The 20,092-nt window shown below is 39.8% G+C and overlaps 2 protein-coding genes across 2 annotated transcripts in view; both read right to left on the bottom strand.

The window, feature by feature from the left end:
- The window catches only part of vstm2l (V-set and transmembrane domain containing 2 like), a 49,687-nt gene extending 36,608 nt beyond the window's left edge, over positions 1–13,079 (bottom strand). Inside the window, exon 1 of the mRNA XM_072449557.1 lies at positions 12,749–13,079. Within this exon, the coding sequence (XP_072305658.1) occupies positions 12,749–12,866 (118 nt within the window). The 5' untranslated portion in view covers positions 12,867–13,079. The remainder of the gene's footprint in view (positions 1–12,748) is intronic.
- A 3,187-nt stretch (positions 13,080–16,266) lies between these two features.
- The window catches only part of ctnnbl1 (catenin, beta like 1), a 57,881-nt gene continuing 54,055 nt past the window's right edge, over positions 16,267–20,092 (bottom strand). Inside the window, exon 16 of the mRNA XM_072449556.1 lies at positions 16,267–17,539. Coding sequence (XP_072305657.1) covers positions 17,451–17,539 — 89 coding nt within the window. The 3' untranslated portion in view covers positions 16,267–17,450. The remainder of the gene's footprint in view (positions 17,540–20,092) is intronic.

Genomic DNA, 20,092 nt, shown 5'->3' with positions numbered 1-20,092 from the left:
GAAAGGATTTAAAAAAAAAAAAAAATCATAAGAACATTTGGCCCAAGTTTGAGACCTATAAGGGACGTTTCTTCATGCTATAATCAGGTTTTTTACAAGAAATCAGCACAAATGATCCATAAGATAAACAAGGGCGAACTATATGGGTCACAATGAAAAAGAATACCGTACTTTGTATCTGTACTGCCGTTCTTGTCCATGAAAAACTCAAGGCTTTGAAAGCTGTTTTTATCTGCAACCAAAATGTGGATGATGGCCAAGTATTAGATATGATCAGCATTTACTACCTCAAGGATAAAACACTCCCAGAATATAAAAATAAAAATAAAGCGAGGGGAAAAACAAGCATTCAACTCCTGAATTATTAACACAACTGCTGAGAAAATTTATCACCACCTGAATTTTAAATAACCCTGTGTGACTGACTCCGTGACACCTCACACTAAGATTTTTATGGGAGCATAAACAATTCATGCTTGCCACGCGATCCTCAAAATGTAAATGTTTGCTTCCAGCTGCAGTCACATGAAAAGCATTTTCACATGTAAAATCCATTAAAGACATCGTCAAATTGTGCTGCCACCACCAGTCACTGGATGTTGGCTGTGGGAAACGTTTCAAAGCACGGCAACATACTGTGCATATAGAACAATGCCGTGTTCCAGCTACCACAAACCCGTTGCTATGGTGACGAACCAGAACATTGCAGGAATATGAGCTGAGCAAGTGATGGTAAATTAAGTAAACATGTCATGTACATGTCACTGGAATAGTACAGATTTGTTTCCACACATTTTAAAACAGTAGTGTTAGTGTCGGGCTTTTAATGAAGTTGGATTATCAAGACATAATAAAGAAATATGTTCCTTTATCCATTTTTCAGTGCTGTTGAGAAAACCTGTTACCAGATCTGAGCACCAAGTAGGATTGTAGACATTTAGACATTAATCGACTTTTTATTTGTCAATTTTATTCTATATTATATGTTCTATATTTTTTATTGGGGTTTATATGGACCACAGCAGAGGAGAATGTATGGAGTGAGTTAGCTGGGGTTTTGTGAGTGATTAAACAGTGAAATCTGCCTTTCCACTCATGAAGGTGCTGTACTTCTCTGTGTACTTGAAGATACTAGTGCAGGGGTGTCCAAACTATGGCCCGGGGGCCAAATGTGGCCCTCAGACCAATTTTTGTTAGCCCTCAGGCTTCCTGCTAAATTGGCCCAAACAACAAAAATGTTTTACTTTTTACTGCAAATCGAAATTATAATATTTTGATGCTATACCATCCAATGTTCCAAGTCTTCAAAATGTAACAGGCGCATCAAAAATATGTCAAATGCAACATTTTAAATTATTCACATCATTGTCAGGTTATCTTTGGCCCGCTGCTCCGTATGAGTTTCAAAATGCGTTCCTCTGTGAAAAAGTACGACAGTGTTTGTTTGCTTAGTGATTTGATTGAGAATAAAGCTGACAATACTACTAATATTACACATAACTGGGTAATAGTTGATTTTTTTTTATTTATTTTTTTATTTGGCTACATTTCAGGCATAATTCAAAATTTAAGACTCATTCAGTTTTACTGCGCAACAGCTTGAGAGTAATAACACTCATTTATTATCATTTCCAACACAATTCCCTGTTATGAATTCCGTCTCTTATTCACAACTAGAGAAATAAACAACCTGGTGCTGTGACTCTGAAGGTCAAGGATATGATGCACATTATTTGCATAGTCATAAAACTGCGTGCAAAGTCCTTGGATCGTCAGTTCCATATATACGCAGCATACATAAGCCCAGCACAGAGATGTTTACAACAGACTTAAGACTCCTACAGACACCTACACTAACAGAATGGAACAAAGATGCAAGTACAGCACAGTGCAGAATGAAATGTGGAAAACGACACAATTGGGCAATGGACACATCATAATGCGAAGTCAGCTCCAGAATACAAACACTTCTTGTAATAATCAATCATAATAATGTATCTGCTTTTGTAAGACATGTGCATTGAAGCTTAGAAAATACAATACTCAAGGGAATGGTGAAAGGAAAACGAAAGAAAGCTAAATCGAGCATCTAGAAGATCTGCGGGCGGACCACGGTGGAGCCAAATGGAGAAACCTGATCAAGAGTGTCACATCTGTTCAAACATGATGATGATTCTTGTGCATCACTTTTGGGCACGAAAAGTCACTTTACATAGCACTATTCATTCAATTCCTCCTCATATCTGTGTGGTATATAACAACAAGCACTCGCAGAAACGACTTTACAACTCAATCTACTCTATTTAGGTGAAAGTAGGTATAAAACAGAAAAACATTTATATACGACAAGTGTTAATTATTAAAAACATCAGCAGATGGTGGCAGACAAATATCTCCCGCTGTAGTGAGAGTGTAGTGTAACAATTTTGAAACAAATGTCTATACAGGATAAGGTATAAACTAGTAAGATGATTAAGAGGCACTTTGAGCACTGAAATGATCAGAACAGGTTTGGTGAAGATGTATGGATTAGTATACAGGGCAGTAAAGGAAAACATAACTCCAGATTATGTATATATACACTCATGCTGTCATTGTGGAGATTTCATTGGGGACATGTAACTTGAGTAAAGTGTATACAGCAGCTCGTGCACGGCCGAGGAGCTTTCAGACACTGAATGACTGATCCTGGAGCCTTTCCTCTGACTGAGTTTTCTTCAGCCCAGTCCTCTTCTTGTGCTGCTTTCTCAGTGTGTCTGCCAACCATGAGTCCTGCCAAGTGTCTCCCCACGAGAGGCCCGGGTGTGTCTCCAAATCGAAGCCAGTCTATGTGTTTGCTCTTTGATGGAAATGTTGGCAGTAATGTGTCTAATGGAAGATAAGCAACACTTGTTCAAACAAGTCTTCACAGCAAAGAGCCTCTTCTCCAGCGTGGTTATGCAGAACAAAGGGGATTATTTGGACAAACCTCCATCAACACACACAATTTCTTTATTTTCCAAATTGCTTGAACATCCAAAAGCAATCATGTTAATTAGTGAATACAAATTATTTCTATTGATTGAATGCTACAATACATAATCTCATTTTATTCCATTCAGCACAATATTTTGGCATGCACAATTCTTTATCAAAATCACCACATTTAACACTTAGTGCTTCTTCCACCACTGTTTAAGCTTCAGGTTTAACTCCTTTTCTAACATCAGTATAAAGCAGCTTCAGAATGAACACTATGTGCATTACCCAGGAAAAGTTCCTACATCTATATCTACTATAAGTCACCTTTCTCATTCTTTTTCTTCACCTTTGTTGCAAACAGAACAAACAAAAGGTCAGGAAGAATCCTTTGTAGACGTAATAAAGCACTACAACTTATATTTACTGCATATTATAGTCAGATTTCCTTTAAAGTGACTGGAGGAATATATTTCAGTCTCTGGGATGTAGAAAGTGAGCAAGTTTGGATGGTCTGTCTCAAAGCTTCCTTTATCATTCCTCACAGACTCACGCACACGCACACACGCACGCACGCACGCATGCACACACACACACACACACACACGAAACTTAGCTTCACACAGTTCGAGTGATGAGTTGGCGCGATGAGTTTCAGTCATGGTGCGGAGAACCTCAGAGCAAGTCGGGCTTTGGATCACGGGCCTCAAAGCTGCCCGCAATCATTCCCCTTCAAAAAGTCCATGCACACACTTTCCCACACTTCCACACACGTTCACACACGCACACACTCGGGGAGAATGGAGGTGCTTTCCCAAAGAGCTGAGGACGTGAAGCAGAAGGCACTTATGGGGAGAGACAGTGAGCGAGTCCTTGACTGCGAACTGACCCCCGAGCTTGTTTGTGCCGATTCCTGCACAGCGCATTTCCGATGGAGCTGGAGGCAAGGGTAGCATTCACACTTTATTACTCACAATAGTTAGAGGTGGCAGACGGGGAGAGCGGAGGATGATGGAGGATGCTAATGGGATGAATTCGTATTGTCAGGCGAGGAGTGGAGCTGCTGAAGAGCTGGCAGATTCTCTTAGGTTCACCCGCGCGATCAGCTTTGCTTTACAGACATCGGCAACATCTGGAGGGTGGGAGGCTAATTATTCTGATGAGAGCGTTAATGAGGTGTTCAGGATTCCTTAAAACAGGCGATGCCAAGAAAGATGCCAAGTAATCAATACCATAAAGTAGATGATTGTCAGTGTAGAAGTTAACAGTTCCATTGAGACTGAGCAAGTTTGTCAAATTTTAGTGTAACGCTTATTGTGAGAAGAAGCATCACAATGTTACGAGTAGTCGCGATTATTGGCACCATGATCAAACAGCTGTGAAATCCTCCATTCACTCTCATTCACAAGTTTAATAACTCACCTTCTTTGCAAGCTTTATGACATCAAACTAACTGAATGAAAAAGTAATTATGTTGTCTCCAAAACAACCAGATAAAAAGGTACTTTTTGGACTTTGGAGTATAGATTAAACAGAAATTGCAAATTGTTGCTGCCTACAATTCTCACAATTATAATTTTTTAGTTATAACATGAATAATAATCAATTAGCTGAATAATCTTGAAATCCCTATTGTCAATATATTCGATTTCTAATCTGTCGTCAAACAATTGGACACAGAAAACAAGGTAACAGACCAACTCTAAACCAGAAAACCAGTAATAAATCTGCTTGTTTGAAATTAACAGCAGATTCTCTAATTGAAACATTTAATTTCAAACACCGGTGTGGTCTCAAACTCCCTTTGTGCGATGTCTTTATTTTCCCCTCATCCTCCAATCGCCTAAATACCACATAACGTCATAAATAAACATCCCCTAACTCTTTATTATTGAAGATTACACTGGGCTTGTGAACCACTCGCAGACAAAAGCCAGCAGACATGGAATATATCGATGTTTCAGAGATAACCAGGCGCAGTGTGTGTGTCGAGGGAGTGAGCGGCCACAGTAATCATTTGTCAGCGGTGAGAGGCTGGTGCCAGACTGGCCCCCAGCACTTGTCTCACTGCGCAGTATATATAAGGTTAGGACCTAAATACATGGGCCGTACCTGGAGCCGAGTGAAAACAAGCTCTAAAACTGTCAGCGCGTCTCTGCTCCCTGCTTCTGTCCAAAACACTTGACACAGAGGTGATTCTATTTCAGAGGATTCAATTGTGAAAAGGAGAGAAGTCAAAAGTGAGAAAAGAGTCACATATCACATTTCATCTGGACATAAAATACATTAAATATCAAACGCCGATCTGAAGTTGATCTCAAATGGGGTTTGGCTCAACTGCTCAATCACAAGCCTATTACTGAAAGATGTAATTATCAACAAGCTTTAGTTATTTTCTTTTAAATAGGTGCACTAGGTCGTTTTTTCTAGAAGTCGATTTGGTAATATCTCAATGAAAATGTTATTACATGTCAGGAAAGTTCCATAATACGGCATGGAATTCAAACCCATCACATGTTTTCATTGCTATAAAAGAATGTTGAATGTCTTGTGTCCAAAGCAGTTAAAACAGGCTCATCTCTCCACAGATCTGACCCGTGACTTGGCCAAGTGGTGTCACCTTCTTGTGTCCATGGATAATATTCCAGGGAAAGCAACCACATCCCCATGGAGACAAGCAGGTGACAGAGCCCCTACCTAAAAAGGTAACAAATTTGACTGAATGAATTTGATGAGAAACTAACATAAAGGTACCCGAGCATAGACACACGCACGTAAGTTTTATGTAATTATCATACAAAGATTCATCCTCTATTCAAAGGGCCCGTGCTTTCACAGATGACACACTTTGTCAGAACGCAACTCTTTTCCCACAAGACAACAGCTATATTTGGTTTTACAGTGTGGCGGCTCCTGTCATGATAGATGGAACCCCGCAGCGTTTGGATGAGGCTGAACTGTGAGGAAGAGGAGGGGACAAAGCACAAGGACATGCAGTGAGATTGTGCGTAACATGGCGGTAAACTGCTCAAGCTGCTCCTGAATGCCTGCCAGGGAGACTGCGTGGGACCCTATTACATTTTTAATAGTTCAACAGTGAAGCGATGTCAGGGCGCTCCACTTTGCTCATAACGTGGTTCTTCCAGGATTCTAACCTTGAGTTTTATGAGAAAGTCACGGTTCAACAACAACTTCATTCGGCTCACTTAACAATATTAAATTAGAAAAATAACTGTAACTGGAAACTGTTTGTTTTAGGGTTGATCTATCTGTTTAAATAAAGCATACACTCAGAATTGTACAGGAGCAGCTCCAGGCGGCGGCCTTTTTGTACCGAGGTCTTTCCTACACCTACAACAGGCTCTGCAGTAAATTAGACAAATGTTTTTAATATCTTCATTGCATCTTGGCTTCTCATCGTACAGCAGAAAGTGGGTTTTGGTCATGTACAATGCTCCTTTCTGTTATAATAACTGTAATAATGTCCTAGTTTGAACTCATTTCTGCACTGGATTGCGAGTCTGACACCACCACTATGTCCCAATAGAAAGGGCCAAGAAAACAAACCATAAAGAGGCTGGCGGTGATTGTATCGGCGCCGACTCTGAATACACAATCAGAGCTCCACTCCCCAGAGCAGCCATCCCTCCAGCCTGTTAAAACCCTGCCGCAATGCCTTTGTGTGGACAATGAATAGTAAGGCTTTCACCTGTGGAATTGGGTGAATGGTTCAAATCCAATCTGGGATAATAGGAGTGGAATGAGGCAGGCTTAGAAGACGATGGGGTCACAGTCTGGTAAAGGTACATAAGTGAGTCCAGGTAAAGCTTCAGGACAGAATATCTGCAACTGAGAAGAGCTGAAGGCAGAATGCGACACAAAAGATCAGATTTTGTGGTGCCACAGACGCAGCCAGCTACAATAAGGGCTTTTATAACAGCGCTTAACAGATTCTCTGTGATATTTAATCCTCTTATTTGAAGGTTTTCTTGTGCACAGTGCTGACTTTCGAATACATATTACCTTGTTGAGAGTCAAATGTGGCAGGAACATTTTGAAAGACTTTTACCTTATCATTGAAAAGTACACATCACACCACAGTGACTTTGTCTTGGGAGTAATGTGGACCGGTGTAATCCATAATTACACGGCGATGCCTTCCAAGCTGATTATTAAAATCATGTGAAGCTAAAACAAACAAGACTAAGCCGACTAAAATCAAGATGAGACATTCTTTAGTAACTGTGAATGCTGTTTACTTCATTACAAAGAGCTCAACTCCAACAACAGCGGCCTTTTCGCAGCACATTATCACAGTGATTCCATTGTCTTTTTAATATTGTATGAAGAGTGTAATTAATTATTGTTTAGTCTATGTCTTTTAATGTTTTGTTCCCAGCAGCTGCGACACACTGCCCATGACAAATCGCCTCTAGACAACAATAAAGTTTATTCTAATCGATTGATGCAAATTTGAAGATTTGGTTTTCAAAAGCGTTTCTATTGATTGAAATAGTGTCACTTGAAATGCAAATGATTATACTACAGCATGCTATCCGCAATAATCACATGAAGTCAGATTTAGATTATAAAACACTTAGAATAGAGGTGGGAGATATATTGAAAAATGGATTATAGCGAAATCTCCCAAACAAGAGAACAAAGTAATATTCCTGTACTTAACTTGCAAAAGTAGCGATGCTTAACACAGATGTCAATACCACATTGATAACTAAAAACACTTATACACACAATAAAATGCCTTTTGAACATAAAGTAGTACTTGTTTCTTTAACATTACCATTTAGTTCTGATATAGAACTCTTTTCAATTCGGGAAAGATCCAAATTGGTCCTGTATGTACTATTTAGTATAGATACTTTTCCAAAAATAATTATATTTTAGTATTGATTAGTATCTATGTATCAGTTGTTTTTTGCCTACATCAGTAATTGGTGAAAATCTAAAACTAGTCCTTAATTGTGACATTATTAACAATAGAAATAATAAACAACAGCATTTCCTCCGATCATACGCACTGGACAAACCTCGAGTCTAACCACTGTGACCGCCCCAACAGAAAAACCATAGTACTGTATAGGCCCAATGGCTCATTTAGCCCTCCCTGATTAATTAAGGCGATTGATTGGCTGGAACAATCGGCTCGCTGGATAAGCAAGCTCTAATGAGAAGTTAATTGAAAAGTATCAATGAGTGAGAGAACACTTGTGCAAATGTGGAACGGAACATTGTTGAAAAAAACGGTCTTCTCTCCCACACACGTCCCTGATCCTCTTGGCTGCGCTCGGCTCCAGCTGGTGCCATGCCAACGCGCGAGACTAAGGAGAAATTATGACCCCTGGGAATTCTCGCAGCAACACTATAAACCAATATTACGGAGTATTTTGGAAAAGGAAGTTCAAATGTCTTACCTTTCCTCACCTATTATAGACCGAATTATAGATTCATGAGTACTCTACATACATTTTGCAACAGTTTTTGGTGAAAACTGTTGCAAAATGTCCTGCAGGTACTTGACAGATTCAAGCAGTGAGAGTGGAAGTACTACATTAAAGAAAAAAACAATCATAGAAGCTGCAGTAGTAGTATTAGAAGAAGTAAATGGCCAAAACTAAAAGAGCAGCAACGATGACACTCGAGGAGAGCAGTCATTGTAGTAAAAGGAGTAATGGCATTATAAAAGTATAGAAAGAATAAATAGGGCTGCAACTAATTATTATCTTAGTTGACATTTCAAAGGATTATTTTGATTGTACATTGAGACTTTTTAAATACATTATCAACAAAATAAATGTTGAACTATGCCATGGTGACAGAAAGAGAATATTTAGTTATATAGTTAAAGTGTATAATTGATGTAACAATGACTGTGTATTTCGGCATGTGTTTTAGAGTCTGTATAGTCCAGATAACGATGATCAAAATACAACTAGACATGGAACAATAATTAGATTTACTTCTATTAAGTTCCATGTTATAGACATTGTAGTTTGTTACAAGTGAGTATGTTATAAGTGAATATGTTATAACTGCAGTCTGGTGGTATAACTCTGATTATCACAATTGTGCAAAATGTAGCAAAAACTATTATTCTATTGCAATATTATTACAATGTATAGTCCCATTCCTAAATACGACTACAATTATTCTACTTTTTTATAGTCGTCTAGTTAGGATTAGTCAATTAATCGTAGCCCAACAATAAATATTAATTAAAAAGAATAAACCTGAGGGAACAGTGATGTACAAGTTAGTAGTAGCTGCAATGAGTACAAGCAGTAAAGTAGTTATAGCAGAGTAGTATGTAGCCTTAAGTCCTTAAAACTCAACTTTAGTGACCATGCTTGTTACCACTTTTCCCATGAGACTTCACAGCTTTACAGAGCGGACTTTTCACACTTTTTTGCCCGATCGGAGAAGAACATTTCAATTAAGAAGCTTCAGTGACTAAGAGTGCAACTGCAGCACCTACACACGGCTTTCCCCCTCAGGACAAAACAACAGGCGTCTGTACACTCTCATTTCCATTTATATCCCACAGCGCTGTGCTGAGCCACGACAGACAAACACAAAACAGGTTCTGAGGCTGCCATAGAATAAAGATGTACAAACCGGGATTAGTCCGGGCTTTTAAACAGGATAGGAAACATAACTGAACAAAGAACGTTTATGTTTATAGTGACGATCTCATTGTTATTGGCTTGGGGCTGTTTAATGTACAGGTCTACAGCTGAATACATTTGAATTGTGTTCTGTGTGAGATGGGACTGGAACAGAAAGCATTCATTTGTTGTTTACAGAGTAGTTAAAGGCGCTGTGCCTGATTTTTACTGTCTTAAAAACATAAAAAACAGAACTATTTAATTTTAAACCGTTTCCAGTGATCCAAGCGTAATGCTCTTACCTATTATCTTCTGAGCAACAAACATTAGCATGCTAACAGCTCACTTCTTGCTTCTCGGAGAATAAAACGTTCCATAATTAGATGCAGAGAAAGAGCATCTATCTATTTGACCCAAATAGATGTTTTTGCAATACATCTTTACTGGGGCAAAACAGATTTGACTTAATTCATGAAAAGTATTGAGTACAACAACTTGGTCTGTTCATTGATTTTATTATTTGAAGTGGCAAATCAATACGGCCAATGTTTTTGTCCCAGTATGTACAGCCGATTTGATCATTCTCCCCAAAATATTTTAAAAGTAAAGTAACTTCGACATCCACAGCTATGTTTTACTACTAACACATAAAGGGGCAGTACAAACATGTATTTTTTGTGCAATAACCTAAAGTGTAAATATTGGCCCTATATATCTGCCTATGTCTCAGAAAAAGTTTAGATTTATTTTTTGCCAATTGCCCAGCCCTATCATTTGCACATCACCCGTCTCTCAGTGCCAGCCGTTTGCCATGTGCTCAGTTTTTGGTAGTGGTAAAATATCTGGAGGGGATTCAAGCTCATTTTTGATTAGTGAAGCCAGATGGTGAGTTTGGTCAGAGGCAACGCTGACCGAGGACAAGATCCCGTTTGGCCTTTAGCGCTCCATGGCCGTTAAAAAGAAAGTCCTCCAAAGTCTAATCATTTATTTGGTTAGAAATCAATATAGTTTTGTCATTCCCTGCGCTTCAGTTCCACTCCCCATCATTGGCGTAAGCGCTGGGAGCGGCGTGTGCCCGAGTGCTTTGGTTATTATGTAAATGTTGACCTTGAGGTGCATTGCATAAATTCTACAAATTGGAAGCTTCTGGTGTAAAATCACTTTCTTTTGTACTGGTTTAATGCATGATTTGTGCAATTATCATAGACATGCAAAAGGTTTTTGTTTTAAAAAATATATATCTTTTTAACACAAACATTTTCAGATCTCTTCAGAAATGTTCAATTGAGGAACCTTCAATGCTGTAGAAATATTTTTGGACTGTCACAGATCTGTGTTATGATACAGTCCTGTCTCCGAGGGCTAAAGACAATTCCTTGGACTTCATGGCTTGGTTTTGTGCTCGGACATCACTCTGGGACCTTATATAGACTGTGTGCTTTTCCAAATGTACCTGAGCCCTGAGAGTGTCTGTGAATACGTATGTGCATGTGCCTTTTTTATATACATTTGTAAACAACCTTCTTTCAAGTTGTCATTATCAGGAATTGTTAGTAGAATTTTGAGGCAAATGATGCATTTTTGAATAAGGCTGTAACATGACAAAATGTAGAGAAAAGGACACATTTAGTATTGGTTTATGCATGTTATTGGTTGGAGAAGCTGCCTGGTTATTTGCAAATGACTTCCGTGCCTCTACCTCAAAAAGTAAGCTGTAAGATTTGATAAGTGTTGAAGTAAAGCAATTAGATTTGGTAACTCTTAAGACTTCGCTTTGCTTAGAAAACTCATAAGTCAAAAATAGGTCTTTGAGAGTGTTGAAGCTCTGCTTCTGCTGCTTCTTCCACAGCCCACACACTGGTCCAGCTGCCAAGGCAATGTCACAATGTGGAGACACTGTCAGACCGGGCCAAAGCTCCAGCAGAACACACAGCCTCATGACACAGCTGTGAAGAGCTGAGGTGACGTAACAAACGGCAAGCTGCTGCTGGCCTTTTAGGAATCATACTGGAATCATACTGGTCAGAGAGGAAGAAAGGATCTGCACTAAAGAGAACACAGAGAAAGTCTTGAATGTCATGAAGGGGCATGCTTTTAGTTTAGTTTACAAAGACGTAGGGTGTCATATATCAGATACTAAAACTAATATTTAAACTACATAATAATTTGAGCAAGTACCATTACTTAAAAAAAAATCAAATAAACATGAACAATTTTGTGCTCTCTTTATCAGGCTATGAAATTTGTATTGAGAATTGCGTAGATTCTTAGTAAAGTTTCCTGTACAAAAACGACACAAAAAGAAAGTGATTTTTATCTATTCCTATCCGACCAATATGTTGCCTATGTCAAGTGAGTCTTTTTATATGTATACTGTATATATATTTTATATAAACACACACAATTCTACAAACTAACTTCAAATAATGGAAGTTAGTCAAATAATTGTTGTTGTCCAGTTGTTTGAAACAATAATTGGCATTCATTCTCTGTCATGTTAATGTTTGAGCAATAGGATTACAAAACAGGCTTTTGAAGTCATGTTCCTACATTCAAAGTTCACATAAAGAATCCTTGTTCTATCTATAGCCAACAGCCCTTTATAAATATGTAAAAATGTGTTCATCATTAGCCTGTAAAAAGTAATAGTCTGCATAAAAATATAACATACAAATAACAACAACAACATAAAAAATATCCATTATTCAAAGGCATTTGGAAATAGAGATCACTATAGACCACTAAGTCTAACACACAATCCCACTGCCATATGCATTTCCTGCTGAATCGATGAAGTGGTTTAGAAATGAAATACTAATGTACACAGCTCATTGCGGTACTTATTCACCTGTAGGAGGAAAAGAGAACGCTCAATCACAACACACCCACTCATGAGTCAGGACACAGTCTTTACAGCTTTCGATCCCGGCGCAAACGTCCTGTGCTGCAGGAGGCGAACGTGCGCGGACTAAAGGCGCAGGTTATCAATTCAGCACACACTTAAATTGCTCTCAGACAGAAAGACACCGCCACGGGCACAAAGGGAGCCCGGTGGCACCTGCCCGCGAGCGCCCGTGCTTTGTGCAGATCACTCTTTGACTGATGCCATCTTCCACACTCTTTCTATGCGCTTTGATGATGTGAGGTGAACGAGCTCCGTCACTCACCGTTCCCGGAGATGCGGTTCTCGATCTCGCCGTGTCCAGCTTGCCTCGTGCACACACTAAGTTGCACGCACAGTCCCACGTAATGTAAACTCCCCAGCAGCACGCGGAACGCTCCCATTTCGCTTGGGTTTGATGTGCACAGCTTTCCCGCTCTTTTGCTCTTTCACATCAGGTGGAGGGCACGTCCACACAGGGTTCGGGAGTGTTTGAGGCGTCCTTGTCGCGGTTGTAGATCCTGAAGACTTGTTGTGTGGGAGTTGTTCACCTGCGCAGAGAAGGGAAGGTGTCCGCAGCAGTCTCCGTGTCCAGCTCCAGCTCCAGCAGCTTCAGCTTCAGCTTCAGCAGCAGCAGCAGCGGCGGCGCACTGACTCACACTCACGGAACCACGGCTCTACATACGGCGGAAGGACACCACTCCCACATGAGGGGTTGTGCGGCGCGCAGAGGGGGACGTTAACGACGAGAGGAAATCTGTATTATTTATTGTGCATCAACAGGCAAATGTGGGGGATTTATATGATACACCAAACTTAAAAAAAGTAATTTTCTTCCTAGGTTCCTGAGGGTAAATAAATTATTGAAAATATAATAGTAATATAATAGTGTATTTTGTCATAAGACTACCACAAAAGACTTCACATACCACAACATAAAAGATTTGCTTAAACTACCAAAACGTATGTAAGCTTATGTAGCCAACAATTTGAAGAACATCAGCGTTGTTTCGGCTGACACTGTCCATGGTGCTGAAGTGCAGTGGGAGTATGGATTCAGCACCATGGACAGGTAAAATGACTGGTACTGTGCTGCCCGGTGGACGCGTGGTTCAGGCAGTGCACTTTAGCCAGGCTAAATGTGCAGCAAGCCAGTGTCGTGAGTTCAAGTCCAGATTCCGCATGCCATCCCTTCACTCTCATCCCCATTTCACTCTGAAACTTTCCTGTCAAATAAAGCCTCCAGAGCAAAAAAAAAATCACTCTTATTGTGAAACTTACAAAGCTGCTTATTTTTTTTATTATGAGAAAAAATATTTTAAAATGAAGATATATTTAAAGTTGGTATGTAGAGACAATAATACACATATATACTTTCATATGACATTAGCCATGAATTTTCTTTAGCAGTTGACTCTAAAACTCAGTTGATTCTAAAACCAGTGAGTGGCCTAGGACTATCGCAGTATGAAATCTGTAGCACATGCTCATGCTCTTTTGTGATATTCCAGAGGTCAAAATGTATTATATCAAATATATCTACGGCAAAAATATGTGTGGTTAAATAAGGGTGAATTAGAAAAGCCAGTCAATTAACAGTATTGATCTGCATTGGTTGGGTCACTCAAAAAGGAAAATCTATAACTAATTTCATACAATCACGCTTTTTTCATCCAAAGTGAAATGTGTGCTTCAAAAAAAAAAAAAACTATAACATAGACCATAGATCATGGTTTGAAATGTGTCTTATAGTAAAAAGTCATATTTATTTAAAAGCAGCCAAATAATAGAAAATGGTACATTGACCTACTGTTTAAAAACAAACAGAAGCCCATAAGCCCTGCCAAACTCAACATTTCCAACCAATTTGACTCGTTTTATTATTGAATAATGCCTAACGTGGTCTAGTGGTTAAGACAGCACACATGCCAGGCTCCTAGTGCAGCCGGCCGCAGTGTCAGGAGTTTGAATCCCGACTCCGACAATTTACTGCATGTCCTCCCTTCTCTCTCATCCCCCATTTCACTGACTTTACTGTCTAATAAAGTCTATGGGCAAAAATCTTTAACCCCCTTAAATATTTAGATTACAATACTGTAATCCGTTATTGTGAAGCCAATATGATGGTGCTAAACAAAGGCAGTTTAATGGTTTTGACATTTAGGACTTATGTTCAAAACATTAAAATAAAATTACATCTTAATTTGATCATTCTCAAAGGATGCTACAGATATTAGTTAATTAATGAGTATTTTACCAAATGATAATGAGAAGTACTTGAAATTTTCCCCGACTGAGACTGAAGCCTGATGGTTATAGTTATGACGTCTGATGCCCTTAAGCTCCAGCCCGGGAATAATAGTGTCATCCTTCCTCTCCGTGTTCCCAGCGTCAGTAAACCCTCTCCTTTCTGTCCCTACAATAAGAGATACGCCTACATCACAGCAAGGCACACTGTTTGCACCCAGCCACTCGGAAAATACAATTATTGGGCCTCCCCTGGCCTGTGAAATTGCTGTAGGAGCTGTTAACACACGGCAGTCATAATCACTGATAAGAGATGAACAGGGCCAGGCCTGTGTGCCAATACAATATGCAGAGCACCCCACCGTTCTGCCCATCTTGTTACTAAGTGATGCTGGAGTTAGGAGGAGAGCAGGCAGATGTGACAGCTGTCAGTGCACTTCACTGTGAGCTTCTGCTAAGATCATGCACAAGAATACAGCACAATACTTAAGACTTATTAATATTCCCAAGATGAGATTCAGAGGGCCAGAGAATGCAGAGGAGAATGAGAAGAAAGTGATTGATTCAGAGACTTTCAAGTTGCACTGACAATGTTTTGTTGTGTGGTTTACTTGTACAACAGTAATTTTCATTTATCATTTAACGCCTCAGAATGTGTGTCTGGTGACCAAAGGTGAATAAAACATGTCGACTCATAAACTTACGTGAGCGTTGCACCAATTTTACAACAGAGTTGGGGGTTAGTTATCCACTGACATTGGTTTCAGAAAAGTAAATCAAGTACAGTTAAGTAAAGTAATTTCAGACTTCTAATTATAATGTGAAAAACCTCATCAATATAACTGGTAGCTATAGAATTACATGTCAAGTGCGTAGGTGTTTTTTCCTCTGAGCTGTTGTAAAGACCTCACAATGACAAGATCAAAATAAATCATCTTTGAATGTGATGTAATCGTGACAATAAAGTTGGTAGTTTCCAAAGTCTGAGATTGATAAATAGAAACCACCCCACAGCAGATGACTCATGCGGCCCTTTGCATGTTCTGCTGACAACTGTGACCTACACTGATCAGGAACCAAACACCAAATAGTGAGTCATCACTAAACCAATGGAAAAAATAATAGAGAAACAAATCCAACTATATGTTTTACCTTGTGTTAGATCAGTTCTGCAGTTTTGAACGGGAAGTCTGTGGACACGTTTCTATTAAAGCCGTTTAAATCAACTTATTTTGTAATAACTAAGTACCTGAAAAAAGGATATTTCTCCTTTGATAGAGCGGTATCAGACTGCCATCTTATTGCTGTGTGGACTTGTTGGTGTATCTCCTCTTCCATAACCCTCCGCCACAGCGCCCGCCTCAGCACAAAGCCAGCAGCAGTGGGTTTTACTGTGTGCCTCCAGTAGCATCCAGGTTCACTCCAATCATCAACAAGACTCCATCTGTGCAACAGTAACCAAGAGAATCCACTCGTAATCGACACATATGCGCCAGCGCTTAACAACAAGCCCTGGCAATCCCCGTAAACCGTGACATTAATCAAACATGCCCAACGCAAGCTCACGACTTTATTAGCAAATGTTTTATTACGAAATATCTTGCGCACAAATCCAAAACAAACAGGTGAGAGGGGGCACCGATGTTTACACAATATTTTAGGGATTACAAAGGCAAAATACCAGCACGGTCGCTTAGCATTTTGTAATCTTTTCGTATTCGACAGAGCACATTTACAAGCACAAGCATCAGCGCCTTAGAATATATGCAGAATCTATTCCCCGAATTGCAGCAGAAGCTAATGAGTTATCTCGGGTCAGGACAACAATGTGGCTCTGTTCAATCTACTGCCATTAAGGCCAGCTTTAACAGCACATAATGAGATTCTTAGTAGACCGCAATGATAATAGCTTTTGATAGATTTTAGTTGGAAGGATTAATTTGTGCAAGGTAGGCAATTTTAGATGATGAAAGAATGACAAAGAGCAATTTATCATTTAAATTATCAACTTTGCCTGTACTTGTGAAAAGTCAATGGCAAGTTAGACATGCATGTAGAAAGTGTGTCTCGCAATGTATTAAAAGTTTGATGGCTGAGATCAATTTACTACGAGGATCATTGTGTGAAAGCGGTTATATGTCCTAGTGTAAAAGGGATGTCTTCTACGGAGCCCTTGTAACATAAGTCATTTAATCCAACCATGATTTATAGTCCAATGTTAAAATAACAAAGACATTATACTTGTTCCGTACAAACAGTCCGACCCGGGACACTGGGCCAGTTTCCCCCATCAGTCCAAAACATGTACAGTAAAATCCCCCACCTCCTGAGCTGCACTGTGGAAATCATTGCTCCTGACAGGTGGCCCCAGCAGCATTGAAGGATGGGTCAAATGCAGAGGACAAATTTCCCTTCTGGGACAGTAAAGTGTACCTTACGCATAACCTTTTGTTTGATAGGCGACCATTTCGTAATACTTTGAAATCTGTACATATACTGAATTTGTATCTTTGTTTTTATTCTATTTGCGTCAAGATATTTTTTGTACTATGCAAAATAATTCTAACTGGAATCGATATTTAACAACAACAACAAAACATTTCACCATGCGAGTACATTGAGAAGTATGTGGTCTAGAAGAAAGGCTATCAAGGAAAAGCATTTCAGACAAAATATGGAGTTACTGTCCAAATTCAAAATTTGCTGCATTGTGCTGGTAAAAAACTAGTAAAAAAATAATTTTAGAAAGAGTCCAGCAGGTCCATGATCCTCTTCCTCTCAGATTCTTTGAACTCCTCGGTCTTCCCATCGCCAATGCTCTCTGCATATTCTGAAAAGACCAAAAGACAGATTGTTCATTAGACTGCATATCTTGCATAAAAAGCTACATTTTAAGATGACAATGAGACAGAATGACACTGAAAAATCCAGAACTCAATTCAACCAATTGTGGCTCACATATTGTTTTTTGACAGTTTAGTACAACTTTAGGCAAGTTTATTTGTACATCACAATTTGTACACCAGGCAATTCAAAGTGTTTCACAAAACATGGAAAAAAAACAGATGAAAACATTAAAGTGAAAAGTGCAAGCAAAATCCTGTGAGTCATATGCACAGCTAAACAGAATATTTCTGGCCTAGATTTGATCATTATCAGAGTAGAAGCCAGTCTCATGACCTCAGGAAAACAAATCCAGATTTTAGTTGCATAAAACTGAAACGCAGATTCCCCATGTTTAGTCCCGACTCTGGCACCAGCAGGAGGCCGGTCCATGTTTAGTCCCGACTCTGGCACCAGCAGGAGGCCGGTCCATGTTTAGTCCCGACTCTGGGCACCAGCAGGAGACCGGTCCATGTTGAGTCCTGACTCTGGCACCAGCAGGAGGCCGGTCCATGTTTAGTCCTGACTCTGGCACCAGTAGGAGGCCGGTCAATGTTTAGTCCTGACTCTGGCACCAGTAGGAGGCCGGTCCATGTTTAGTCCTGACTCTGGCACCAGTAGGAGGCCGGTCAATGTTTAGTCCTGATTCTGGGCACCAGCAGGAGGCCGGTCCATGTTTAGTCCTGACTCTGGCACCAGTAGGAGGCCGGTCCATGTTTAGTCCTGACTCTGGCACCAGTAGGAGGCCGGTCCATGTTTAGTCCTGACTCTGGCACCAGCAGGAGGCCGGTCCCTGAGGTCCTCAGAGTCCGAGATGGTTCATATGACACTAACATGTCCAAGATGTACTTTGGTGCTAGGCCATGGAGAGACTTGTACACAAGCAGAGCTGATTTAAAGTCTATTTTCTGAGCCACAGGAGCCAGTGCAGAGACCTGAGAATAGGACTAATGTGATCATACTTCCTGGTTCTAGTCAGGACCCGAGCAGCAGCGTTCTGGATGTACTGCAGCTGTTTTACAGCTCGTTTGGAGAGGCCAGTGATCAGGCCGTTACAGTAGTCTAATCTACTGGAGACAAACGCATGGATAAGTCTCTCTAAATCTGGTGTAGACACTATACTTTTGATTTTGGGAATGTTTTTTAGATGGTAAAAATACTGATGTTATTGATTTGGCTGTTCAAGTCCGAGTCCATTATTACCCCCAGATGTTTAACTTGATTTGTAGGTTTTAGAGCGAGACTGGGGGTGACTGCTAACACTTTCTCTTTATTTCTGTGGGCCAAAGATAATTTATATAACTATACCTTAGTCAGCCTTAATAAAGTAAGAACAAAGACTTTATAATGAATAGTTTCTTAAAGGTGGTATGGACGATTTTTTTCAGCAAATTTTTTATCATATTTCCTCGTGGCGTGGATAAATCATTTGTCCTGCCACGTATCAATCATAAAACGCACCTATCGCTCACCTGCAGCCGCGTCAGGCTCGTCCCCACGTTTCCGCGTGCCTAAGCGCATGGATCTATCATAATATAGTTCCCTCAGTGTACGGGGCAAAATGAAGACGGAGAAAGACAGTTCGAGCTGACGCAGAAGTAGACAGAAATCTACGGGAGACGAGCGATGCGCTCCATTGCGCTAATAAACAAACGCACGTGTGTGTTGTATCAGTCCGCACGGGGGAGTGCGCATGCGCACTTCCGCCTGCGTTCTCAAATCGCCGAAAAATCGTCCATACCGCCTTTAAAAAATATACAGGCTTTCTAATTACTAAAGGGTTTGAAATTTGGAGTTAGGATGTTATTTAAGTTGTCACTAAGCCGGAATCATTGTTAATAAACCTATTGTTGATAAGGAATTGAGTCTTTTTTCATGCTTTGTGTAGCCATTTTTAAGTGATGTTCACTTTTTCGGTAATAAAAATATATATTGTAATACATTTCAAATCCCAGTCAGTGGTTCTATTGTGATACTTTGTAGTAGAGGAACAGTGGCCTTGTTCAATATGTCATCTTGATTGCACAAAGCTTAACACAACCCTGAAGTCCCAGAAGAGCAGTGCATGTGGTCGAGAACAGTATACTATACACAGTACATGTACACTACTCTGCAGAGCAGAGGACAGACTTTATTGTGCAATTTCCTTCATTTTCTCTGGTTCCTCTCATACAAGGCCTTCTGAGACACACTTCTGAGACACTCTAATGCAGAACAGGAGAAGGTGCAGCAGCATCTTCAACAGAATTACACGCAGACCCAGGATGTTCACATTCACACAAGACAAGCAAAGTCAAGTAAAACAACTAATCAACCGTTCAACAGTAAATTTTGTGTACATAGTAAGCTTATTTTGTTGTTTTTATCTTATAGCCTATTTTTATTTTTATCCTAAAGTAGATTTAAATAGTTTTTCTTTTTGACTTATATAGGTTTTATCATTGTTCATTGTTTTATGTTGCACCGAATCACCACAGCAGGTTCCTATGTTTGTGAATTT

Source organism: Eucyclogobius newberryi, unplaced genomic scaffold, assembly GCF_026437365.1.
Source record: "Eucyclogobius newberryi isolate DKJ021-1_F unplaced genomic scaffold, fEucNew1.0.hap1 SCAF_17, whole genome shotgun sequence".
In the NCBI taxonomy this organism is placed as follows: Eukaryota; Metazoa; Chordata; class Actinopteri; order Gobiiformes; family Gobiidae; genus Eucyclogobius; species Eucyclogobius newberryi.
This window is presented reverse-complemented; position numbering and strand designations above follow the sequence as displayed.